Source organism: Netta rufina (assembly GCF_964035555.1).
Source record: "Netta rufina genome assembly, chromosome: 10".
Taxonomy (NCBI): domain Eukaryota; kingdom Metazoa; phylum Chordata; class Aves; order Anseriformes; family Anatidae; genus Netta; species Netta rufina.
In genome coordinates this window covers 4,486,207-4,513,030 of record NC_140133.1, presented here as the reverse complement: position 1 = coordinate 4,513,030, position 26,824 = coordinate 4,486,207, and the positions used below count along the sequence as shown (strand labels likewise).

Below are 26,824 nucleotides of genomic sequence, written 5' to 3'. Positions count from 1 at the left end.
TGCATCAAGTTATGCCAATCTATCCAACCAGATGAGCTGTTACACCAAATAATAGCTTTCTTTTAGGATGTGAAAAAAAGCTAGCTTATTCCAGTGACTCAGGAGTCAGCCTTCATGCTTTGCTACTTAGGAACTCTTTATCTGCCATGAGTGTCAGTGGGAAGACTCATTAACTGCTCTCAGAGGCTGGTTCATCAGCCTGGTGTGTTGCAGGCTGCTGTACAGGTTATGTTGAGCCATGACACTGCTCCACCAAGCTCTGGAGGGTGGCTGATTTATACCCTCCCAGGATTTGGGCAGTTTGTGAAGATGCTTTTTCAAAATAACATTACAGCTTGAGAGTCACGTCTCTCAGCTTCTTGTGTGGATGAGCAATGAGATCCTTCAAAATGGAGACATGTTTTAATGGAGTGCCATAATTCTAGAAGGGTCTGCATCAGAATTAATCTTAGTGAACAAACTGTTTTCCTTACAAGATCCTTTGTTGTTTTGTTTCTGTTATTGTTTATGGTAGGCTTGTTGTTGTTGTTGTCTTTCCCCTCAAAAGAGTAAGTACTATAATTGTAGGGAAGATAATTTTCCTCTGGTATAGCAACTGAATAACGTGCTTCATCATAAGAACATGAGCTCGGCTCAGTTATGGGAGCTATGAACATTTCCTCTTTCACATGTTGAGTGCCTGAGTGACAATCCAGCAATTAACAGCATAAATTAAAGCCAGTAGTGGAGAAACAGCCTTGGGTCAGGGCTCAGCACATTACTCTGCCTCTGAAATGCTGCTCATCCCACTGATTTGTGCTTCAGCTGGAACGTGGTACAGTGGTTTTCCCTGGCTAATAGGTAATTTTATTTGTGAATGATGTTAGTATTGAAATTTATATGTGTCTTGGATCAAATGGATATACTGAAGCCCCTTGCACTGTCTGCTGTGCCTCTCTGTGGATGAAAATGCCTAAGACTCTTTAATGTGTTATTGCTCACATAGTTATTTTTAGTAGGAAGAGAAATCATTGTTTATTTTAACTAAATGAAATCTTGATATTAGTACAGTTAATAGCCAAGATTTAACCCGTCAGTTGCTGCTCTTGGGTGGAAAGGTTGGATGAATTAGTGTGACTGGTCACTGCTCACATCACGTGATGAAATGCTGAAGTCCTGAGGTTCATCTGCCTGTGTTCTGGGTAGACAAAAAAAAAAAAAAAAAAAAAAAATGAAGAAGAGAATGGTGGATAAGAATGTTCTAAAAGCTTAACCAGTTAGTATTTGCGTTACCTCAAAGAATGGATGTTTGCACGACAGGGGGTTAGTCCATTGTTGCAAGTGTTCTGCAAAATTAAAGTGAGAATGGAAGTAATGGAATCAGAGGTGTTAAACAGCATTCATTTTCTGAGTGACAATTTAGGTGCAACTTAAATCAGTGAAATTTTAATTTTATGTAAAAAAAAAAAAAAAATCTGGCCAAAAAAAAAAAAAAAAGACCTGAAATATTCTATCCCTCCTTGACCAGTCATACAGCTGGCTGATGTTTTACCATTCTTGAAACACACTGGGGAATGAAAAGATGGTAGGCAGGGTCCCTCAAAAATCCCTTTTGTCTACTTTACTGTTCTTACAAGCTTATTGTTCATGGTGTGGGATAAAAATAATCTAGGAACCTTTAATTTTGTTTTCCTCAGTGTAATGTTTGAGGTTCAGTGAAACTTTCTAAAAACCACACACTTGCCAAATTTTTCTAGAGGAAAGATGGATGTCCTGGGTTGCAGCACATAAATGCTGTGTGTATATGGATGTGTGACCCCAAGTCAATAGGAGGCCTTCCCACTGCTAATCAGGCTTGGATCGTGCTCTGGGACAGCATGACATTTTCAGGCACTGTGAAGGATGAGTTAAAATTCTCTGGAGGGAGAAATGTTTCTTTAAATATTTGCATTAAATTTGAAATGTCACTAAAAAACAATACACAAAGTTTTGAGATTAGGCCAAAATGTGCTTTAGTTCATATCTTCAGAGTGATGTAGAATGATAACTGTAGGAGATAAGTTAGTAAATTGAAAACAAGTGAGGAGACATGATGCCATATTATAGTACAGTCTGAAATAAATTACTTTTTTCTTCCAGAGAGGAAATTCATAAAGAGTAATTTATCTGTTAATAGGTGTCTTTTTAAATGGCTCTATGAAGTATTAAAGATGCACACATTACAGCAAATATTCAGGATTATGCTTTTCTCAAATGAAATGGTTTTGCATTCCATGAGAGATGCAAATCTAAATCTGCTAATATTGTGAAAGCCTCAAATGAACAAAGCTCTGCTTGAATGCTTAAGTATTTCAAAGTCCTTATACACAGAGCTTATAGTTTCCAACCAGCATGGAAACTATGTGTTCTTCAGTCTTGGGCATGTATCTAGTTGTATATATTTGTTCTTGCTAATGTCTAATCAAAATCTCATAAATCCACACTAATGACTGCAAGACCTGTTATTAATTATTCAGTTTTTCTAATTCCTGATTAAGATAAAATGTAATAGTTTGTTCATTTTATTATAACTGCATTCTAGCTTTAATTATTCATAAGATCGTAACAAAAGACAGTGTATTTTGTAAATATAAGTGCTTAATAGTATGGCACTTCAGTAAAGCAATCTGATACTGAATCTTTAGTGAGGAATGAGTAGCTCATTTTTATTTGAACAATAAATCATGTAGATTACTGCAATATAGATTTGTAAATTCTGCCATATTCTTGTGTTTTAAAATTAGTAATACCAGAGCTATGGATGTGTTTCAGCACTAGGTAAAATGAATGGAATTTCCACCAGAGACTGAATTAAAACTGTGTTGAAAAACTCTTTTATAGTAATATTTTGCAATTATCTGGTACCAGCTGTATTTCCTGCCTAGTTTAACTGCAGATATCATCCCTTCCATGTCATAAAGCAACTCTTACACATAATACAGCTTTCAAGACTTTCCAGCATGTTAATATGGTGCATAAAAGGAAACCATTGCACAGACTGAAGTCCGGTTGCAGTTTGTTAAGGTGCTGTGTACTCGTGCATGGGGGCCTGAGCATGGCGATGTGGGAGGTTAGAAATGGTTCCAGGCATCAAAACCCCTCCCCAGCGGTGCTCCACTGGGTGAGGGTGCCATGAGGATGGCATTGGGACTGTTTTGGGTTGTCTTTCTCCTAAGCCTTCAGAAAAACAAAGGAAAATTTACAGAAACATGAAGGGCAGCCCCTTTTTCCCCTCAGGGCTGAGGGCTGAAATGAAGCTGTCTGTAGTGGGACACAGTCAGCTGGCCATACCTTGCATGGGATCTTTCTGAGGCATTCGCTCACCATAACACCTCTCAGAAGTGTTGGAAGCAAAGCTCTGCATTTCTGCTGATAGCAGGGCACAAGGCCCTCGCCTCCACGAGCAGCTCAGGCTCAGCCCCAAGGTCAAAGTGGGGCTGTCCTCCCCATCCTTGGTACCATGGCTCAGCCACGTGGCGAGACCATCCCCAAGCTGTGTTACTACAGGCAGCCAGAGTGCGCGATGCTGCTCAGCCCTGTCACGCTCAGGTCTGCTAAGGCACAGCCATACCATGTGTGAAATGAGCCCTACGGGGGGGTCAAAGCACACCGAAGGAAAGGAAATGTGGTTGTTTTCCTCCCATGAGATCTCAGTAATGCAATGTGTATTCTTTCTTTCTCCCCATCTTTTTTCCTTCTGTTAAATAACGTTTCTTAAGGTGTGGTTTTCTCATGAGCAGACGTGTCATGATAGCGAGCACTGTATTTTGAATGTGCATTTAGTTTTCTTATTTGCTTTTCTAAAGCAAGTCATGCTGGTGAGGAGAATATACAGTTTCCAAAATGTAGTATTATCTCCTAAATTAACTGCAGCAAGTACAAAGGAATAGTCTTCCATTGAGGAGGTTTCTATTATTTGCAAAAGTGCCTTTTTTTTTTTTTTACATTGAAGATAGCACTACATTTCATTTAAACATCTTAATCTTGCTATCTAATGACTACTTAGCTCGATAAGGTTATATATAAGGTTCTACTATTGTTTGAAACAGAATAACTGCTATAAGTATGTGACCGTAGAAATGTTCTGGTAATGTAGGCTGTCTCCGTTCCTTGTGAATTGTGCACCATGGATACCCAGATGTTTTGAATTGTAGTCATTTCTGCAAATGTCTCACTTAACTGTAAGTGTTAGAGTTTTGAAAACAAAACAATAACAACAGAAAAATTCTATGAATTTGCACCATATACCAAATGCAGATGAAAGGATTCTGCTAACTTTTTCAAGAAATCTGGCTTATTGAAGGGGCTGCCATTTAACACTGTTGTCAATGTGCTGGAGGAAGGGGTCCTCATTTAAAGTGGATGGCTGCAAAGGCATTCCTATGGTCTGGTAGAGACTGTTTTTCCACATATTTAGTTTTGTTGCTGAGTTAATCGGAGGGCCGTGCATCTTCAGCAGTGCCATTCTGCAGCAGTGGCATTTTTCCTAAAACTCTTGTAGAGAAAGAGGTCTTCCCCTCCCACTATAGGCAGGACTGATATAGGAGGAATTTACCTAAAACCTGGCTGAGAGATAACCTTGCAAGTACATGGAGGGATGACCTTGAAAATACTCAGAGTGGGTTGCTGGATGTTGGTCAGGGAGTGCTCAGATGTGGAGCTACTCAAGGTCCATTGCACCCACACATCTACATCTCAGCCTTAGGTTAAGCTTTGAGGTGGTTTTGTCTGGTTTTCTCATAATGGTAACAACAAACCATGCCAGAGACAGGCCTGGAAGGATTAATAAAATGCACAAAATGCTCCTTATCTCCATATAAATGAATTTAAAAGAAAATGGAGCACTTCAAATGGAAGAGAGCAGGCACTGCTCCAACTCCTCACTGCTGTGCCACTGCCTCTGACTCTGAAATGTCTTTATTATGTGTACTGACATGTATAGCACTACTGTGAAATCACAGCCCCAAAGCATTTATAACTTATCTTCTGTCCTTCTAAAAAGCATCACTTCATCATATTTGTACCCTGTTAGCTGGTGAGGGGGAGGCCGTCTGCTTTGTGCAACAGAGCCCAGCAGCTGCAAGAGAGGTCAGGGGAGAGATCTTGCTGGCAACATGGTGCTGTCCTTGCCAGCTGCGGCCGTAGGGAAGGCTCCTTGCACTTCAGCATCAGTTCAGTTGGCTTATGATAGTGTTTGGTTGGTGTTTGCGCCCCAGTAGCGTGGCAGATGTCCCATCACAAGTTAAACGTCTGTAAAGATTCCAAAAAATACTGTTTCTGACAAGTCTGATGTGGCTTGGCTCAGTTCTATACAGCAGGTACCCAGTGTACTGCAAATCCTCTAGTTTGTACTCTTTCACTGCAACCTGAACGTTTACATCTAAAATTGATAGTCATGGGGAAAAACGTACAAAACAGTGTAGCACTTCATATGCCCATCTCTTTTACTCCATCTTAGTGCCTGCACGTGTATGTGAATGTGTTAGAATCAGGCCTATGTCTCTCAAGCCCTTTCTCTGATGGTTTAAACCAGATGAAGCCTCAAATTCAGCCCTAGGACACTCTAGGTGTATGTTGTTCTCTAGGCAATTCCTAGGAGTGAAATTTCTTAATCTAACTGATGGAAACAATTTCTTAACACTACATGTACCAAACCTACTAAAAATATGCTTGCTAAGTACTGAGAACTTTAAGGGACTGTGATAAGGAATGTGTTTCCATTTGTTGTCACTCGTATGTGGATTTCCATAATTATAACTGAGTATAAGAGAGCTGCTGAGGCTTGTGTATGCTATATGCCTATTTGTGCATGCTCCGTGTGCTGTAATTCATTTATTGTGAACTGTGAGCTAATGATAATGAAGGCCTTGCCACAGCAGTCTAGTGATTTACTAAATTAACCTGCATCGACTGGCCAGATGTGATTTTTCAGTTTATTTTTTTTTTCTGAGGTGTCAAAGACAGGGTTGTTTTCAAACCAGTTATACCTTTTTTTTTTTTTTTTCTATTTAAAACTCTAACTTATTTCTGCAATGCCTCACTAAAAGACATTACCAGGTGGTCATGTAAGTCAAGGTACTGCAGGCATCAATGCTGCCTCTGTCAGTCATTTGTTTTGTTTCTGTAACCTGGAGCTGAGAACTGGTGGTTCTACATGTCACTAGTAGAATGAGGTTACAAAGTATGATACATAAGTAAGTACAGAGCATACTGCTAAAATATCACTTGTAGTAGTATAGAAGTCATTCTGGCATGTTAAGAATTATGTCATTGTACTGACACTTTGCTAAATGATTTTTCTGTGCTATATTATTCTTCTGCAGTTAGAAAATTTACACCATTGTAAAACTGAGAGATTAAAATCCTGTCCAGTGAATTTAAATGTAAATAGTGTTAAAGATGCATTTCCATGTAAATTGTATTCAATTTTTTTCTGTTTTAAATAACCTGGATTTTGGCCTTCTAAGGACATAGCTGAGTACAGTCTGATATGAGCTTTGATACTTGAAGACTGAAATTCTATTGATTCTAATGGAATCAATGAACCAAGGGCCACTTGTTGAGAACCCTCTCCCTTTCCTTCCCCCAGTAACATCGTATCATTCTTTGATGTTGGAAAATTAAATTATTTTGCATGTAATGAAATAAAATATGTAAAAATCCCAAACTATCATTATTTTAAATATCTTTTCAATTAAGAAAACAAAGTCACACATAACAGATTTTACACAAAATAATTGCTGTGTATGTTTTATACAGGTTCTACAAAGGAATTGATTGAGAGCTGCTGTGGAGCTGGACAGCAGTGGGCTATCGATAATGGGGAGTGTACAGAAATTCCTGTAAGTGGAGTGGATGGTGATATTTGCAGGTACGTATATCAAAACCAAGCATCTAGCATTAACACAGAGAACAGTCCTTTAGAATGTATCAGATAATCGTTCTATTTTTGGAATGTCCAGGAGACTGGGAACTCTTTCATTTTGCTGTGTAAATTATTGGTAGACTGGCAATATGCCGTGACAAAATAGGAAGAAAGATCTCCCCCTCCCTTGCCTCAAAATCCAGTCTAAGCAGAACCCTTTTAAGATTTCTTCTTCCTCTCGCATGAGCAGAACATGAATTTTTGTTTCTCAGTTTTATGCGCATCTGTGGAGTTGCAGATAAATAGAAGGGCAGAGTAGCTAAGTGTGTTTGTATTCCATTTGGCAAGTGCTAAATGCAGCAATTATCTGTATCATTAAATGATGTGTTTATTGTCCTATGTGAATGGCTGCTGGTTCTGATGTCTGTGTTCAGCTGGAGGGTACCATACGCCTTGATAATGCTGCTGGTATCAGTAGCATCTGGTCTGAGCAAGGATGCCAGGTTCGAACTCATCAAGAAAAGGAGGATGGGTGCAAAGTGACATGGATGATGTATCGCTCTAGCTGCAATTCATCCCATCTCTCTGTCCTCCCACCGAGTCTGATACAGGCCTTAGGGAGGGCTGATGGCAAAGTTATCCAAGACTCCAAAGATGCAACAGAAGTAGAGTGATTCCAAAGCTTTCAGCATTAAAGAAGCTTGACATAATCAGCTTTATTCAAGTTTGTATTGTTGCACCTTTGCGAAGTTACTGGGTGATTAAGATCCCCCACTGAGAACTGGTGTGACATTGCTGACCCATACCAACTGTCCATGAAATAAAGACAGATTAAAAAATTCCAGCCATACCCTAAGTAGGTGCAAATCCAATACATTAATGAGTTGCACCTGCACATCTGAGGCTGGGTTTAGATGAAAAATTAAGATCCATTATGTTCCAGTCCCTGTGAATCCCCTTGGGATTTAACAGAATATGAGATTTGGAGTTCACTTGTTTTACTTTCAAAATTTCAGTTGTGTCCCCAGTTTAAAGATTTAAGAAACACCTGTAAATATTCTGTGTAAAGCTACATTTCTTGTTGAGAAATGTTTGGAAAAACTTGAAAGGATGGACAAAAACTTACTGCTCTCATTAGGAGATGTGCCAGTGTGCAGAGCTTGTCACCATGCACATACCTATGTGCTGACTGCGCTATTTCGTGAGCCAGAATGCCCACAAGTACTGCAAGCTCCTGAGAACCTGCTGCTAATTTGACTCGGGATCTGAAGATTTTAAAAAGCAGAAGATAGATACTAATTGCACGAATTAGTCACTGTTCTGCCAGAATAGTTGACTGTCAATACCTGGGCTTTATAGGTAACCTCAGTGCCCTGAAGGATCAATTTTTCTGCCGAGGCAAAGGATTGAAGCTCCCACTGTTTTTGTAGAGGCTGTAGGTTTCTTATAGAGGCTGCAGATTAAGGGATCTGTTGTTGCCATTTTTGAGTCTTCAAGCGGCAAAAACTTAAATGTTAAAGCTACTTTTTGAGGTAGTTTGATGTCTCTCGACATTTTCTATTTATGTGCTGAATTAGCCTATCTCTGTAAAACACTAACTACAAGATGGGAAATGTATTAATTGGAATGATCAAGGTCTGGGTGAGCCTATAGTTATACAGGTTGAGGTTAGCATAGAGCTTGGAGGCAGGCAGGCAGGCAGTGTAAAATGTGATGTGTAAAATCTGATGCCCCACTTTGAGCAGAAGAATGTAATTTCTTCCTCAGCCGTGGACATACTGATGATCTTTTGATCTGCAAAAGGGTTTTATGCAAAACCCCATCACACAGTGGTATGAATTTTCTGATCTTTCCCATTTCCCTAGGACTCTTAAAATGCCATGCAGTAAAACAAATGTTTTTTATCTGAAGTCCTCTTTTTAGATGTGATTTGTCTATTTCCATGGTCGGTACAGACACATCGGTGCTGTTGTACAGCTGGAAGAAATTACTTCAGAATGACTTCTACACCAGAGAAGTTTGCTGTAACTGGGACTACCAGAAAGAGCTCATCTGTAGCAACTAGATGAATGAACTTAAAATAAAGATAGTTACAGGAAATCCTTAGATAGTCAACTGATAGCCAGATGTAAAAATATTCCCAGAGCATGCACCACTGGCTGTTTCAAAGACAGGATGTTAGGCTGGGTGAAATGTCATCAGACCCAGTTTAGTTGTTTTTATCTCTTGAAATGTGTTTTATCAAACAGAGCAGTGTTTATCTGGGTGGCACTTACATCAGCTGTACAAGTATGAATCCTGCTTTTTGCTGAGCCTCTTCATCCCAGTTAGAGACTCGTATCAGTTTAGTAAATTGACATCACTGCTCTGCTCTTAACTCATGAACCCTTTCCTAATGCAGAAATATTCTGCATCTTCTCTGAACATACAACTTGTTTGTATGGCCTGCTGTCAATAGGTTTGTGAAAAAGAAATGCTATTTCCAATTCATTTACCAGTAATACAGTAGCTAAAACTGAGTTGTGCTGATACAATTTAAAAAAATACTAAAATATAAAATGGCCAGTGATACTCCAAGTAATACTGTTTCTATTATGCATTTCATACTGGAATGGAATTTCTCATGGACAAATGTCACATTTCAGAAAAATGTGAATGTATAGAGATTTCAGTTTATTAATAACTTTGCACATATAAAAACACTTCTAGCAGCATTTTCCCAATTCTAGAAATGATAATCACTTTTTTTTTTTTTTACAAAAGTTTCCATGTCTTATGTAATCAACAACAGTTACTGGTTCTTGAATATATTTGGGTAATAACCATTCATAGCTCAAAAATATATATATATATTTCTGTAGTTGGCAATTCATACTGGATTAGAAAGGTAACTTTCTTGAAACAAAGGACATGATGGTGGTAATCCGCTTCCTGTAATCAAATTCAAACTACCACTTACTGGTTAGGCTTCTCTCATGCTGTCCAGAATAAAAATATTAATTTACAGCTGATGAAACAGGTCACTTGCATTGTGAAAGTGGCCAAGTAGCTGTCACTAGCTGTTTCCTACTAGAATAAAAGACATCTTTTTTTTCTTTTTTTTTTTTTTCTTTTTTAATTGAGACATTAGAATGAAAACTTGGAAATACTTTATTTTCAGAAAATAAAAGCTTTTGTTTCCCAGGACAACTGTGTTTGGTAGGATTAATAATAGTATTTAATAGACAAAAATTGTGTGCTTTCTAATATTTCTCTTGCAGGGGAGTTGCTTTGCTATGAGGCACTGGCTGTTAAAATGCGTCAACCTTTCATTCATCACTATGAGGGCACCCCATAAGGCAGTGTGCTTTGCGACACTGCATCGGCAAAAGATTGTTAGACATCAAGGCTATTCTAGGGAAAAGAACAACTTTGCCCAATTCCTTCACACCACCAAATCTTCCCCAAACAGAAGTTTGTCTTTACTTGTGATCATAATACATATTTCAGCTGAGGTTTGACAAGTTCCTCAGTGTAGAAGTATTCCCTACTTAGTAGGTGAACCCTAGTTCACCTACTCAATATAATCCATCCAGAAGGCTCCCTGTGGCATGCAACCCTCAGTCCTCACCCTTCCCCACCATAGGTCCTTTGCTATCGTGGGACCAGATGTACGTCCCCCCACCCCAAGGTGTTGCTAGTCTCCGTGCTGCATGCATCTGTGCACAGGTTCATGGAGCAAAGCCAAAGGGATTGGCAGATCATTTTGCCTTCCCTTTTGTGTATGAATGAAAGAAGCAGATATCTCTTTGAAGGGGGTTGGAAAATCCACTGTACAATTTAAAATAGTCAGTAGGCAACAAACTTCTATTACATATCATTTGGGAACTTGCTGTTTATGATTTGAATGTTTCATTTCAACCTTCAGTGAATCTCATTAAAATGCTTGATTAAAAAGCCATTTATAGGAAATGGATGTTCCAAAAGTACTCCATATAGTGATCAGGTCAACCGTTCTCCGAAGTCAGATGAAAGCTTAAATTCCAGGTTACAATCTGCAGGGGTTATAAAGAGTTTAAAGGTGTTTTGTGATGTGACGCTGTCCTTAAGTACTCTCCAGAGCATCAGGCCTTTGGCTGGGGAAGAAGTAAGTTGTGTATGAGAGCATTTTCATTTCCTCACTTTTTAGGGAAAAGGTTTGTCTATTTCTGAAACCTTCTGATGGCTTCTGAGAAGCAAAGTGTAGGGATGAAGGACTTTAATGCAAGTATAGATGAGCTGTAAGGGATATTGCTGACCAGACTTTGAGAGACAGTGACCCCAACACTTGATTTCCTGAGCCTTTATCAGTGCATCTTTTCATGAAAAATGAGAAAAAAAAATAATTATCCTGCAAATGGCATTGGTACAAACTGTATTATATTAGTATTGGGACACGTTAAAGAGAGCTCAAATGTATGGGATGTACTGTGAATCTGGCAGCCTTGGGGTTTTTTGTATTGCATCCTGATGTCCTCTGAATGTCAGTGAACACTTGACCTCCTTGATCCTTTGCAGAATTGCTCAGAAGCAGTGTTGCATCTCCACCATCAAGGAGAACAGCTGCCTGGCTGGCATGATTGCAGCAAAGGAGGGAGATGTGTGTGGCCCAGAGGAAAGCGATACCTGTGGAGGATCATCATATAAGGTAAATTGGGATGCTTCTGTAGTCTTTGTTCTGAATATGAGTTGTCTTCATTTCATGCATTTAGCAGTCATTTCTTCGTGCATTATTACGGAGCTTGGTAAATTATAAAGCTGCAGGAGTGAGGCCAGGAAATTACGCAGTTACAGATTTTTGCTTTTAGTGTTTAGGTTTAAATTGCCTGGAGGTGCAGCCCCTCTTAGAACTTCACAGTAATGATGATTTGAATGATTTCCATCTCCATTTGTAAGATTTAACTCACTGTATTACTTTTGCCTTCTCACTTTGGAAGTAGCTGAAAAGACCATTTTAGTTTTTGTATCTGTGCAGTAGAAGACTTTAGGAAATGCTAGGGCAAAACTCAATCAAAGACATAATGGGAAAATTTACTACCAAACAGTTTGCTTGGATACAGTATTGAATTGCAGCCTCATTCCTCAGTTAAACAAAACGATGGACTAGAGGAACAAGTGTTTTAGATGATGATGGAAGCTTTTGTTCATAAGTAACGGCAGACCATTAACCAGCGGTACAAATCACAAGGCACAGCCTCAGCTCGTGTAAATGAAATTTGCTTTATGAGAATCAGTGGAGCCAAACCAATTTAAACTAGTTTGAAGATTCAGCATCTTGCTTGTTGTATTGTTTTTACCAGAAGAGTGCATTTCAGAATTCATTTCACTCTGATAATAATTTACATAGCTATATCTAAGCTTAACTGCAGCTTCTGTTGTCTCAGCAGGAAACTCATTAGTTCTGTCTGTTCTTATACATTGGCAATTCTTGTGGATAACTGTTCGCTGGAAAAGCAAAGTGTGTGGATGTCTACTCTGGAGTTTAAATTTTAATTAGCTATGCCAATTTGTCATTTTCAGAACTGCTGTCTACTTGGGTCTAGAGTCTACCACTAGCATACAAAGAGAATCTGTGTTTGGAAATGCAAAATATTTCTGAAGTATGACACAATTATTGTTCTTAAATTTTCACCAAGGGTCTTTGGCATGCCACGTAGAGCATGAGACACAGAGTAAATCTTGTCATACATGCCATTCCTTGGAAGTGGAGAAAGAAAACTTCATCATTCTTGTCTTAGCTGAAACAAGTTGCAAAATATTCTGATGGAGTGGTTCCTTGTGCTGGTCCCAGTGTAACGTTTTCCTTTCCAGAGGATTTACTTGCTGGTAACAAATGTGCATATGTCCTCTGCAGGCATTTCAGCGGTGGGGTCCTTACTTTTGCTTCAAGGTAAACGTAGCAGTGCCATTTCTTAAAATCCAGGTATTCATCTTGTGATCAATGCAAATTAATCTTAGGCTGATTGTACCTGCTATTTAACACAAAAAGCACATGCTTAAGGAACATTTTACTTGTGCATGGAGGCACCAAAATGCTGTCCAGTTGTACAGGGTTCTAGGAATGATTTCTTTCGAGAGGAGCATAGAACACAGTGAATGAAACAGTGATTTTCAAGGTATGATTCTCAATGTCAATGTAAAAATAGTCATATTTGTTGTTAAATGATTTATGGAATTCTGGTGAAATTCAAAAGGTGGCTAGCAGAAGATCAGAACCGCTCAAGTTTTTTTTGCATTTTAGAAAGAAGTTTTTGGTGAATATTTTTTTTTCCTGGAAAATGAGACGCTTATATTAATCTGGAAAATATGTGAACCCAAGTGTGTGACTGATTTAATACCCTCTGTGATGCCTGCACAAAGGATAAACTATGAATCAAAACCATGACTGAAAAAAGCCATATTTCTGGTGGCAAAAATTCCAACATTTTACAGCACTTTGGTAAAAACATATTATATTTAACATTTTTTGAATATTGAAACTGAAAAAAATTGTACCAGAACTAAAAAATATTTACAGAAAGTAGAATTTTCAGTTGATGAAATTGAATTAGGGAATTCTGGATTTGGGAGGATGATAACAGGATTTTTCTTATTTCTAGCATGACCATAGTTTATTATAATTAGATTTTTATTTTTTTTTTTTTTTAATAATTAGTTTAAACATATGGCTTTGTCCCTTTAATATCAAAAATAATTCAGCATCTTCAGGAGCTGTATTCTAGACTGGTCACAAACATATTTGGGTGCTGATGTCAGGCTGTTTTGGGGGGAAAAAAGCTAAATCTTTGTGCGTGCATATTTGCAAATGTGAACAGTGCATAACTTCTATCTGTGATGTTTGGGGACCTTTCAGATTAGAAATTACAGACAGAAAATGAGCTATTATCAAAGGACATGTGTGAAAAGCCCAAGAAACCCTAAACCTACAGTGTTTGTCTCTGGAAGTGACTCAGCGAAAGCGTTTCTGCAGCCTGGGCTGCTAGCAAACAAGTTTTCATATCTCCCTAGTGGAGACAGGCTTTGTTTTAATGTGAACACCAATCTAGGATTGCTACTTATGAAACATGATTCTTTCACAGTTCCATACCGCGTCCAGCCCTTACAACACCTCTGCTCTTGTTTGCTCTCCTCAAGTCAGAGTTCTCTCGGGAAGTGAGAGCCTAGTTCATGTTACTTCTGTTCAGTCCTTGGACTTTGTGTTGACATAGCTAACTGGTGCCAGGTTGAATTATGACCTGCATTTTATGCATCCGACGCTTGTCCATTCACAGACTGAAGATCTGAATGGGTTGAAATCGCTTTTCTGGGTTCAGAGAGGCTCTGTGAGGCTCTGCAAGCTGTAAGTGGGTGCTGCTGAGCTGGACGTCTTGATTAGCACAGGACTTGCAGAGGGGAAGGGACTGCATTTTATAACTCTTCAGTCAGAGGGAAGGCATCTTAAATATATGTATTAAGGATGCCAGGACACTCGTATTTAAATCCAGACAGGCATTGTCAATTTACATATGACCTCTGTGTGTCTCTGAAGCAGACACAACTCCTCAGCTGCCTTGCTTGATTAGATATCCACTGTCCATACACAGTATGGACTTTTTGAAGTGTGTTTGGGGTTTGATATAACTTATCTAATACCTTTGTGGCCTAAGTGTGCAATAGATTTTATGTGACTGAGTAAAGCACAAGACTGTTTTTGTCTGCAGCCTGCAGCAGAGGAAACTGCATGAGAGACTGCCTTTAAGGGTTGCCCCATTGCATCGACTTAACAGTGAAGCTGATACCTTAGATTCACTCAGGAAAGAAAAGGAAGGCAAAAAGCTCACAAAATACAAGCTGGCCTTTCTCTAGGCACTGTCTAGGCAGGTGTCCAGGACAGTCAGGTAATTAAAGGTCACAGTAGGTTTGCAGGGCAGTGGTGCGTAGAGGAAATGGTCTTTACTGGCATACTGACAGCTCGGGGGCTGCTGCCGATCCTTGTTTATATGCAAGGTATTTGCAATTCCTTTCACGTTGCTTCAAGCAACTAGCTGTTTTTCAAGCTCTGTGTAACACAGCAACATGCAGATCTGTGTTGTTTTTGCTTGTACGAAAAACAATGTAGTGGCTGGGTGCAAGAGCTGGAGGGAGGTGATCTGCAGCACTACTGCATCCCTCCATGTGAAGCCACTGAAGTTGGTGTCACAGTGAGACTTTTGCTTATCCTCATTGTGATCGACCCATTTGTGCAGGAATGGCAAAAACTAGCACAAGTAAAGCTTTGATGTTTGCAACTGTCTAAACCTTAAGCACTTTTCCAGATGTTCCACTGCTAAGGAAAGTGGAGATCAGTTCCAGGTGTGTGTGTGGGCTCATCCTTGAACCAGACTTTATGAAATCCTTGTTACTAATGGTCTCTTTCTTTTGCAGCAATGCTGTGATTGCTGTAATCTGGGCCTGCGATTGAGGAGTGAGGGGAAAACCTGTGAGTCCAACATAAATCTGGGCTACCCCTGCAGTCATGTGATGCTGTCCTGCTGTGAAGGGGGAGATCACTTCATCCAGCCAGAAATAAAAAAGCATCCCGAACCTTTGCCAACAGTGACACCTGAGAAGGGTTAGTGTCCATTTTTAATTTGAAGACATTGCAGATACAGTCTCTGTCTCACACTGATCCCCAGAACATACCTTTCCTGTAGTGTTTGCATTCCCCACCCCTCTTCCACTCCCTTGATTGCATAGTGCAGGGACCTGCCAGATAACAAACAGAAGTGCTGCTGCTTCTGGATGATATGCAGAGTATGCCGTGAAGACCAGCTAGATGAGAGATGAGACCTACCTGTCAGTTTCTTCTTCTTTTTTTTTTTTTTTTTAAACAAACAAACAAAAACCTTAAAGACCTTTTTAGACCACTGGTGGGCACGAAGCCACAACCCTTTGTAAGAAGCAAAGCTGAAGCTGTTGATTTTCTTTTAGCAGTCCTGAAAGATTTTGTGTGAAACGAGCCATGAGTTTTTTCCAGACAAAGTAGGCCCATGCTTTATGTTAGCAATGAAACCTCCAGGAATTAGATTTCCTGTTGTACTCCTGAACATTGCAGGACCTTTCCCACAGTATACACTGGAGAAGCCCCAGAGCATTGCAATTTAGGTTTTATTCTTCCAACATATGAGTTGGAACATATCTTCCAACATATCTCCAACATGGTGATGCTGAAGAGCTAGGTCAAATCCCTGCTGTAAAAGAGGCATGACAAAGGGAGCATGACAAATCTGGAGCTTGGACAGCTATGCTTCCCTCAGCCCAAGGCCATGCTCCTTCCAGCATCATTCTGTAGCCACCTGTCACGCATGAATTGCTCGGTAACCTCCTGGATATGCTAGGGTTCAGATTTTGTCCATTCTCCTCTCGTGAATGAAATGTGTATTTTCTGTTGCCAAAAAGAGTAAGGATTTATTTCAACCTAGCTGAGACTACACTGACCGAGGAAGTTTACATATATGTGTTTAAGAAAAGCTGACTGAGAAACTTACCGAACAATTCATTTAATATCACAGAAAATCTTGTCAAACTTGGTCAAGAACTGAAAAGAAGGATAGTGCTTTTGCCAGTGTTCAAAAGCAGTAAACGGGATAGCCATGTCAGTATGGAGTGGGTCCTGGAATATTTGTTATGCTATTAATATTTGCTATATTGTTAGCTGCAGAAGTAGCTAACCAGTTAATAGTGGTTAGTTGAAGAGTCTTCAAACTAACTGGTTAACTTTTTCTTCTGAAATTTAAAAATTGAATGTGGTGTTGCAGTGGGGACAGTTTCAGATGAAACTTCAGTGTGATACCTTGGTACAAATAACAGCAATGGTGTTAGTGAGCATGAAAGTTGAGCTTGTGACCTCTCAAGGTCTTTTCCTCCATGGCTCCTGTGAAATGTCTGTCCATCCAGCCTTACAGAAATAGGCAGTGGATGTGTCCAGCACAGTGGTCTTATCTTCAGGATGGATGGATTTTCTCTTGTCCTTGAAGTAACTGTTTTGGGTAGATTTTACTGTATCTGGAGTTTGTGTGAGCAAATGCTCCATCCTTACAGAGCTAATGCCAAAGTGCCTGTTAGAGAACCAGCATGTTTTGTTCTCTGTTAGTTTCAGAGACGGAAGATCACAATGAAGCTTTGTCCATCAGCAATGAAGCTGAGCTGTCAAATAACCTGCCTGGAGATGACCTGGATGAATGTCTTCTCTACGGTGGGGAACTCTGTCAGCATTTGTGTATAAACACTGTGGGGTCCTACAAGTGCTCTTGTTTCCCGGAATTCACTTTGCAAGAAGATGGGACCAGCTGCTCTCCAGGTGAGGAAAACAGGGAGAAAATCCATGACTGATGGTGTCTTTCTGCCACCTTTACTGATCTATCAAGCATTTCTTCAATTTTTCTGTAGTTTCTGTGAAATTTTTTGGTGGGTAATGATGCATGGATGTTTTCCCTGGAAATTGGACAGGTTAATAATGTAAAGGAAAACAACCCCTCAGGAAACTTAGATTATGCTTAATTTTTGTATATCTATAGCATGATATTACGGTGGGTATTAAATTTATTCAAATCAAGACCATTTTAACTTTTCAGAAGAGGATTTGTAAAATTGTTAATGGAATACCTTTCCTTTTTAGAGTAATTTTCTATTTTGCAGTTAGCTTTCCTTTAGATAAACTTTATTCAGTTCAGACACAGTAGTGCTTCCTGAACTTCAATTTTTATGTAAAATCATTAACATCTTTCAGTGATGTAAAATTCAAATACATAGTGTTGTGGAAGTCTTGAAAAGAATGTCTATTGTGTAATAGTTGTATCGATGTCTGTAGTTCTCCAATGGCAAGATTTCAGATCAGATAATCTGAAAAGTTGAAACCTTAGATTAGTTACAAGTGCTTTCAATCATTTAACAAGCACATGAAGCATTGCCATCCCATGACAAAATTCCTCAGACTTCAAATACCTCCTGCCCAAGCCAAATAATGAATATTCATTATGTCACTTTTCTCAACATGGTATTACGGTACACAATAATGTGTTTGACTGTTTCTGCAGCAGCTGATGCTCTGTTTATATTAAAATTCTGGGGAAAGAGCCTAATCCAAAAGTGTTAAAGAAAATGGTTCTTATTTTAGCTCTGCAAAGTTTGGCTTGATCACTCACCTGGAGCATAGCAGTGTTTTTTGTTTTCCTTTGCTTTGCTTCTCCCATTACTAACTCTGTTGAAGTGCAGATTTGGGTTAATACATCTTGTATCTGAGTAGTCAGTATTCTTGGCAGTCCTGCAAGGCTGCTGTGCCAAGAGGTGTTGGGGGTTACAAAGCTCGGTTGAGGCAAGGGTTGAGACTGGATTGAGGCATCTGAGGCACATAGGAAGAGTGAGGCAAAGCAGGGCTGCTACTGTCATTCTGGAGTCCTAGGTCACATTATGGGCTGGACGAGAGAGATGGTGGAGCAGGGCACTTCCCTCACTGTTCATGGCTAACTGCTCTGCCTAGCAGTGTGGCATTCTAGCCTGTTGTTCCTTGGTTTTCCTCCGCGTACATGCACGTCTCTGTCCTGTGTTCTGTGCATGGAGGCCCACACCAGACAGTTTTAAATCTCACACTGCTGGTAATTCTTACTCCTATGATTAGACATAATACTTTATGTTTCTACCTGTCCTAGAGCATTTCCTGCTCTGTGCAGAACCCTGAATGTTTTTGTATTTAACTTTTGCATTCTAAAAGGTGTCACACTTTTCCACAAGGCTTAGAAGTGATGTTGTTGCAGCTGCTCTGTGAGGCAAGGAGAATGTGCACGTTGCTGAAACATCAGCTTCTCACTTCTCTGCTCTTTGGGGAAATCATTTTAGATATACCACAATAAAGAGTCTTGCATTGACCTTTCCGGTGTTATAGTCCACTGTATGTCTATGGTTTGTTTTATTTAAAATGAAATCACTCTTCCCTATACTCCAAACCTATATAGCAATTGCAGTTAGTCATTTACTGTTGCCATTTTTTGGTGTCTCATGCTTTGCTCCAGGTGATGCTTGAACTCAAATGAATGAAAGAATTTAGCCTTATGGATTTAGATTTCCATTCTAATGATATTTAGAAACTAGATTATTCTTATTGATATAATAGAGCTTCTCTTTAAAAACAAACAAACAAAACACTATTCACATACCTTTAAAGTTACTGTTTGTTGGAAATCTTAACAGCAGCTGTCATGTTTACCTCTTGGCTTTGTAAAAGTCATTCCAGAGTATCCTGTGCTTGTAAAGGTGAGTGTCTGCTTTTCATCTGTGTTGAGATAAGATAGACAGAATGAGTTTGTTGAACTTGTTTAGAGTTCTGCTTTTTTTCCCTCCCGTGCACCAAAAAAAAAAAAGACACCCACTGTCTTTACAATATAACAGCATTATAAAAATTTAAATTAACACTTGGTTTGACTTATTAGATGTTGACATATTTTACTCTATGGAAGCTATTTCCAACCCAGCTCCCTACTCTATCCATGACACGTGAGCATCTCCACTAACTTGCAGCACTCTGCGTACATGCGTGCATACTGTCACAGTTGTTCTCATCAAACACGTGGCATCTTGCAAAACCAGCTGTTCGGCTCCATGCACAGACAGTTGTCCACATGACCAAAATGTTCCTTACTACAGACCCGGATGGAATGGGACGATTAGGACCAGGGCTCTTACCATGGGGTGCCTGGTGGGTGTGATGCTGCCCCTAATCCATCTCTGCCCACCCTGCCTTACAGACCCTGATGGAGGACAGGTGACAAGGCTGGAAGTAGAACCCACTGCCCCTCCAGCAGCCTCTCCTGCTCAGCCTCTTCTCATCGTGTCCTTACAGGAAGAGCAGGATAAGTGCAAAGGTATGTCAGAGGGGAAAACTGCAGATGCAAATGGGTGAGGAATGTTTGGTGTCAGAATAAAATTCCACATCCCTTCACCGATGTGATTGCAGTGCATATCCTTAACTTGTTACTGCTGGCATGAGCCTGAGAAGTTGTCAGGGGAAAACCAAGGAGGTAATTTGAGGCTGTACTCTGATTTCAGGGTTATTACACACCTGCTATTTAGTTTAAGGTAACCAGCACAGCTGTGCAGTGTAAAGTGCCCAATAGAGGTGGGATTGGCACAGGTGTGTTTCTGTGTGATTGGAGGGTTGCAAGCAGTGATTAGGGCTGCCTGGACAGATTATTTACAAACTGCACTCCCCATTGCCTGAGATGGGAGTGTATTTGGATGACCTAGAGTTTTGTAACTTCAGCTAATCTGTGTTGTGAATGCTAACGTATTTTGCAATTTTGCTTGGTATAGATAACGGTCCCTGCAAGCACATCTGCAATGTTGTGGAAGAAAATGTTGTATGCTCGTGTTTGTCTGGATATACTATCATGGCTGATGGGATTTCTTGTGAAGGTAAGTGGTTATGGTTCACCACAGAGATGTGACTAAAACATTATTACGTAGACCTCACTGATTGCAGACCCCAAGGTGTTTTCTTAAGGGTTCTTTATTTTCAGTATTGTGCATTGCAAATGGCAGTACAGAGACAAAACTGCTGCCTCTGAGACCTTTTGGCAGAAGGAATAGCAGGTCTCCTTTATAGGTGACTCGTGCAACACTTCTATCCAGTCTACCTATTACCTGGGTGAGGGCAAGCCCGGTTTTGTGCTTATTTCCTCTGATGTCCCAGACTTTTCTTCGGCCCTCTGAGTATCTGCTCCCACTGCTGCTTCTCCCAGAGTCTCACTGTTCAGCTATGGACTTGCAGCCTCTCTTCCTGAGAATGGAAGTAGCTGGCAGGACCTGTCTGCTGCCTTGGGGAGCCATCTCAGAGCTACAGATCTGCCCAGTGACCTGTTTTTTGTTGGTGGGGGGTTATTATTTTATTTCTGCTGCCTTGAAAATGTGAGGTTTCACTGGTATGAAGAATGTGCCACTGTGGGTGGGTACGGCTCCATGTGTTTCACTTGACACTGAAGTTCAGGTCTGCACCATGACAAACAGCGAATTTCAAAGCTGAATTTATGATCCTTCACATTCTATACATTTTAAATGGACATGTTTGGTTGGTCACAAAGGATATCTTTGCACAGCAAAGATTTTGGGGGTGAGAAGCAATGCCTTGTGACATACCTTTTTTAGAAATTTGTAGGTATGGGAGCAGCAGCCAGCAGTGAAATGCGAATAGAAGTTCCTGATGCTCAGAATTGCTCACAAGTGATCCACATCCCTCTTAATCTCAGAACTTATTGAATAACAAATCATTTTGATGGAATTCCAGATAGCCTGTGAAGAAAATGGGAATTTAATATCACCAGATAAATATTCGCTGTGCAATGCTTACTCAAGTGTGGTGGATGCTAATTTGATTAATGTTGGAATCAAAAGGGGCATTTCAAGGCATTCACTTTACTGCAGGAGGTGAAGAAATTCAGAAGTGTCACTGGAAGTAATGAGTTTAAATTGTAGCAAGATACATTTATAATCTGTGTTAAAATAGTTATTTGATGGTAAGGGTGGTTATGCACTGGGACAGATTTCCTGGGAAGAGTGTGTGTTGCACCTGCATCACTGCCCATTTTTAAGAATAGCTCCTTCTGGAATGACAACGGTGCAGGGGTGTGAGCAAGGACTAGATGATCTCTGAGGGTTTATTCCAGCCATATTTTCAGTGTAACACTGTATTTATTATAGCACATGCTGATGTGGTAGCTCCAAGACACTTCATTTAGAGATCTCCAGCGTGAAAGAAATGTTGTTTCATTTCAGAAATCATTCTAATAGCATTCTATTTTTCCCTTTTGGTTGCAACATGTTGATATAGATTTGGATGAGTGCCTCACAGGTGCTCACGCTTGTTCCAGAGGACAATTATGTGTGAACACATTGGGATCATTCTACTGTGTCAACCACAGAGTGATCTGTGCAGAGGGCTTTATACTCAACAGGCATAGAAAATGTGTTGGTAAGATGATAGGTATAAGCCATTCACCACAGCATCGTAATTCTTCATGCTCTGCAATGCATTTAAACCATTTGTACTAAAAGGTTCTCTAGCCATCTTTGCATATGACATTTCAATACAAGTTAGTAAAAACACATGTTCACCATTTGCTCAGCCACTTAACATCATGAGTTGTATGCTATTTGGCTTTTTCCCTAGCAATACATTCTCAGGATACAAATAACTGCTTGAAAGTCATAAAAGTTCATATGTATGATGACCACAGCAGTTCTCATGACTGTTAAACTGAACTGACTATTACAGCAGTTGATCTCTCTGGACAGTGTCAATGCTGCCAAATCCCCAGACATCACAAAACAGCAAAGTTCATAAGAAATCTGCCTATGTCGAGGCAGTGGAAAAGATCTGTTAAAAAAATAATGAAATGTTAAAATTCAGATCAGTCCTTTGATTCTGGCACAAATTTCTTTGTATAAAAGTCAAAGATGCATCATAATTTTACTGTATCATCCCTGCTGTTTAACTTCTTGTAAGAAACTGATCTATTTTTACAAACGTATTTGTGAGGATTTCATTTGCTTTAAGCAGCTAGTGCCTGAGCTTATGAAAAAGTTTCTATTTGGAGTACTTTTCTACAGGCCAGTCTGGAAGGCACTTGAGCTGCAGTAGTGTTGTGTGATAATGCTTGGAAAAACCAAGCACCTGAAGACCTCCAGCTGCTAATGAAAGCAGTGGTGCTGGGGCTATAATGTCATGGGTGAACACATTTACCTTCTTCCATTCCTGAACTTCTCCTGGTGTTTTTAACATTATTTTTCTCACTGTCACAATCTCGCAGTATCAGAGCTTTAGTTTTATTCCTGTCTTTGAAAGCCCTATGATCTCATTGTAGTGATGAGAATGTATGGCATTGGGGCATAGTGAAATTTGTAGAATGTCATAGTTTAGAGCAGAAGTTTGGTTTACTGTCTTCCGGGTGTTCCCTAAATTGTCAAAATTGGATTATTATTTTTTAATCAGAGATACTGATGAGCGTGCAAAATAATGAAGTTATTTAGTTTAAATGAAATGGCTGAGAGAACAACATTGGAAGGAAGGAAGCCTCTACAGCTAAAATACCAGACTGTGAGATGGACTGTAGTATTTACACTTGGCCACAGTTTGGGTGGTGCCTTTCATGGCTTTCACAGAGCCCCCAGCACGTACTACACTTCTGAACATACCGTCTGGCAAGTAAGCAGCTGAAGGAGCTGCCTCACCTTGCTTTCTTCTTCTGGAAAATCTTGCCATTAATCCCTTGCTGTTTTTTTCTGCACTATGCAGTAGGGATTTATCTGTCCTTTTCTGCATCCCTCAGCAGTGTTTTGAAACTAAGTTAATGCATGTTTGTAAGCAACTTTGGCAGAAGGTGCAGTAGAAGATTCCAAGTGCTTCCTTTTATTCACTTTCTACCTCTCCTGTCCTCTACCCCATGACATTATTTTTATAGTTTTATTGTGATTGATGAAAGATACACCTAAGGCATTGCTAATAAAATGGAAGATACAACTCTCATTTGTAAAGCCAAAAGATCCTCTTCTTCCTCACTAAAAAATAAAGCTCTAGATTTATCTAATATATTTTTTTAAACAGGTATCCTTTTTAAACAGTCTAGAATACTTCGATATTTCTCCTTCTGTTGGTTAGAATAGTAGGGAGAATACATCCTGTGTTCTCCCTACTTGTATACAGCCCTGCTCTGTGCATGGTGCCTGGAGAACATTTGCTGTATTTGACATTTTTGCTATGTTTCTAGTCGAAGGGGAAAGCCACAAGCATACTGTGGTTTCTGATTTGTGCAACTGCCTCATTTGCAGCCATATTTGCCTAAGTTATCCTTTTCCAGCTTAACTGCTTTTGTGTTCTATCTCAAACACCATAAGGAAAGCTTTGGTAATTTGTTTGCTAACTATTGTTGTTTTAATTATGTTGCTATTTGCATATTTTAGGGATGGGAGGAACAACCCTTGCACAGCAACAAAACAGCTGATAACCTTTTATCTGTTGAATTTCCTTTAGTCAAACTGTGGAAGATTATAATTCCAGGTGCATCCAAGAGCAGATACCCAGAATTCCTGAAAGCCAACCACGCACAATGAAGAGTCACCAGCTGTTTAAACAGCTCGCACACTCTAGCTTTGTGTAACTGTGAACAGATATTAAAATGTCTTTAGGGCTGAAAGCTTCATGTTCTCCAGAGATAAGAGCCAGGTTGGGTCTTTTTTAACTTGGATTGTTTTTCCTGGTGACTTTCAGGCAAAGTCATTACCACCACCCACGTGCATGCTGATGGGAGACTACGGTTTTATTTTCTTTGCTGTTCTCATCTAAACTTTTCCTCCTGCCAGAGTGACCAGTAACTGGTCATTTTATTGTTGAACCATAGGGACTGTGCATCAGCAAAGCCACTAAGAAACAGGATAGATGGTGGCAAAATAGCGACAGGTCTAAATAAAACAGATGTATTCCATAAAATAAATTGACATGAAGTGATTTGAAAAGAGAGAATTCATGAGAAACTACAGATGCAGAACCAAAAAAGGTCTGCATTTCACATTTGTGTAAAAAAAAAAAAAAAAAAAAGGGGAAAAAAGTGCAAAACTATTACTTGTATGTAGAAGTATGTGTTGAAAAAATGGCACTAGGTAGATGTTGATATTGCTTTGCAGAAATGTCAGTTTCTTACATACAACAGATATACTCAGGGTTCATGCATATGTTTGCAACAACAATTCCAGGAAAAATGAAGTGTTATGTGATTAAATTTCATTCTGGTTTTTACTGACACAAAGTATGGAATGTTGTTGCTACAAAAGTAGCCCTCATATTTCTCCAAAATTAACTTTTGGACTTGTTTTTAATATATTATTAAATTATTTTTCCTTCTTTCCTGTTTTTATAAATAAAATCTCACCCTACCTCAGTTTTAACTGTGTTGGGTGAAGACAGCAGTTGGTCCAAGGTTGAGTATTAACTTTGCTTTAAACTGGAAATATAACTTTTTGTTTTCCGTAGTGTTCTGTCCATCATCTGATTGACTTGTTGAGTTGGTTTCCAGTACTGAAGGCAGACAGGTTATGGACACTCTTGATTTTATGAGTAATCAGTAGGAAGGACAAAAGGCCTTAAGAAAATGTATTCTGTCCTTGCTCCCCTCTATCTTGTGCCATGATGGTAGAGCAAAATAACACTAGGAGCATCCTGGGCTGAATGGAGCCACTTCAGGTGCTCGTGTACCTGCCCCAGCGCAAACTGTGGCTGTAATCGCCAGGGATGCCTTTTCCTACCGTGATGCTGAGGGATGCAGTTTTGTGATAGGCATTGATGATAACAGCAGCAGCGTGGGCTGACAGGAACACATGGGAAAGGTGCTGCAGTTCTTCTGAGATCCCCTTTTGTGGCATAACCATTTGGGAAGCTACTCAAAAAAAGGGGGGGAGGGGGAGAACACCAAAAATCGGCATGTATGTTTAATGAAAATGAAGCAGTGGTGGGCTGGTGATCAGTCCAATATCAGAAATGGAGGTTCATGCCCTAACATTGGGCAGGGCAGGGCCAAGCCTTGCATCTCAGCCGGTGTCACAAACATTAGGTGCTAGCAATTGTCAGTGTATCACTTGTGCACAAACCTTTCATTGAAAGCAAAGATCTGGTATGCAATCTTCTAGTTTCTATAACTTTAATTTCCTAAAATGCTTTCTGGCCAGCTGCACTTATTTTTTCAAGTACTTAGAATTTTGAAAATTGAATAAAAAAATACAACCAAAACCCTTAAATTACATGTATTTTTTTCCTGCGAAGTCTTAATCCTCTTTTTACCTCTCTGCACTTTCTATTCAGGTGGAATACTTCCTATAGTACTTAAGTACTTAAGTATTGCAGACATATATACTTTCCTCCTAGTGGCTTTTTTGATATAGTAAAGTGACTTAAGTTCATAAGATGCAGTGTAGTGCTGACAATTTGTTTATATGAGAAGGCCCTTTGTGGTTTGCAAGAAAAGATAATAATTGCAGATCTGTTGTATAGCCTCTTAAATCATTGGAAAGACTTGCGCTAATTTGTATCCTGTTAAGTGGCTATTCACAGCCATTTTTTGTCTTTTTTTTTTTTTTTTTTTTTTTAAGTATCTCAATTTTATTTAAGAACTAGATCTAGTTAGGTGAGAGAGATTCCCAGCAGCTCATATTCTTCTCCCAGCACGTGAGGTTTTTTGATTTTGTTTTTTCCCCCCAAGGCCAGTTAGAAGAGTACTGGTGTCCATGCTTCACACTAATGTGTAGCAACTGGGAGGCTGGATGCGCATTAGGAAGACATAACCCTGCAAAAGCTTTAGAAGGGGGCAGTACCTGCCTCTCCGTGGAAGTGTACAAACACCCTGTGGGACAGGCGGAAAGCTATCCAGCTGACAGCAGTGACCCTGCCATGGATCGATTAGGTGACTTTGGAAACCAAGTGCCCAGCACGTGAAGAATAGCAGTAGCTAACAAAACCAAAAACTGAATTGACACAGAACCAAAAATCAACCCAACAGATGAAAAGTGAATGGGCACCAAGTTGGCATGCTGGCCTTACAAAACTCCTTGAATGTCACCAGTTAGATGACTTCAGCAGGAACAGAAATATCTTGGTGCTCTTCTTCATCTGTTTGGCAGAGAAAAAGCTGACACATTATTGAAGAAGAAAAGCTTTTAAAGGGGCTTTTCCTGTTTTCATACTCTGCAGGGGGAAGTAATATCTCTGATGTGCTTATCTGGGAATTATGTTCTATGGCCAAAACAAGAATCTTATTTAAACAACGCTTGCTTTATTGTGTGATCTGAAAACAGCTTCATGTGCAGAGAAGCCAGATATTGGTAGTGGTTATGGTCACATGTGGCTTTTGTTTGTTTGAGAAATACATGTCA

At 39.6% G+C, this 26,824-nt stretch overlaps 1 protein-coding gene across 2 annotated transcripts in view; it reads left to right on the top strand.

Moving 5' to 3' along the window:
- Positions 1 to 26,824, top strand: part of FBLN2 (fibulin 2) — a 103,449-nt gene that overhangs the window by 60,868 nt on the left and 15,757 nt on the right. Inside the window, exons 3-9 of one of the 2 annotated variants that reach the window (XM_084292803.1) lie at positions 6,778 to 6,889; positions 11,420 to 11,549; positions 15,305 to 15,491; positions 17,013 to 17,219; positions 19,660 to 19,776; positions 20,225 to 20,326; positions 21,738 to 21,878. In XM_084292803.1, coding sequence (XP_084148929.1) covers positions 6,778 to 6,889; positions 11,420 to 11,549; positions 15,305 to 15,491; positions 17,013 to 17,219; positions 19,660 to 19,776; positions 20,225 to 20,326; positions 21,738 to 21,878 — 996 coding nt within the window. The remainder of the gene's footprint in view (positions 1 to 6,777; positions 6,890 to 11,419; positions 11,550 to 15,304; positions 15,492 to 17,012; positions 17,220 to 19,659; positions 19,777 to 20,224; positions 20,327 to 21,737; positions 21,879 to 26,824) is intronic. The other variant, XM_084292804.1, reaches the window with a different exon arrangement.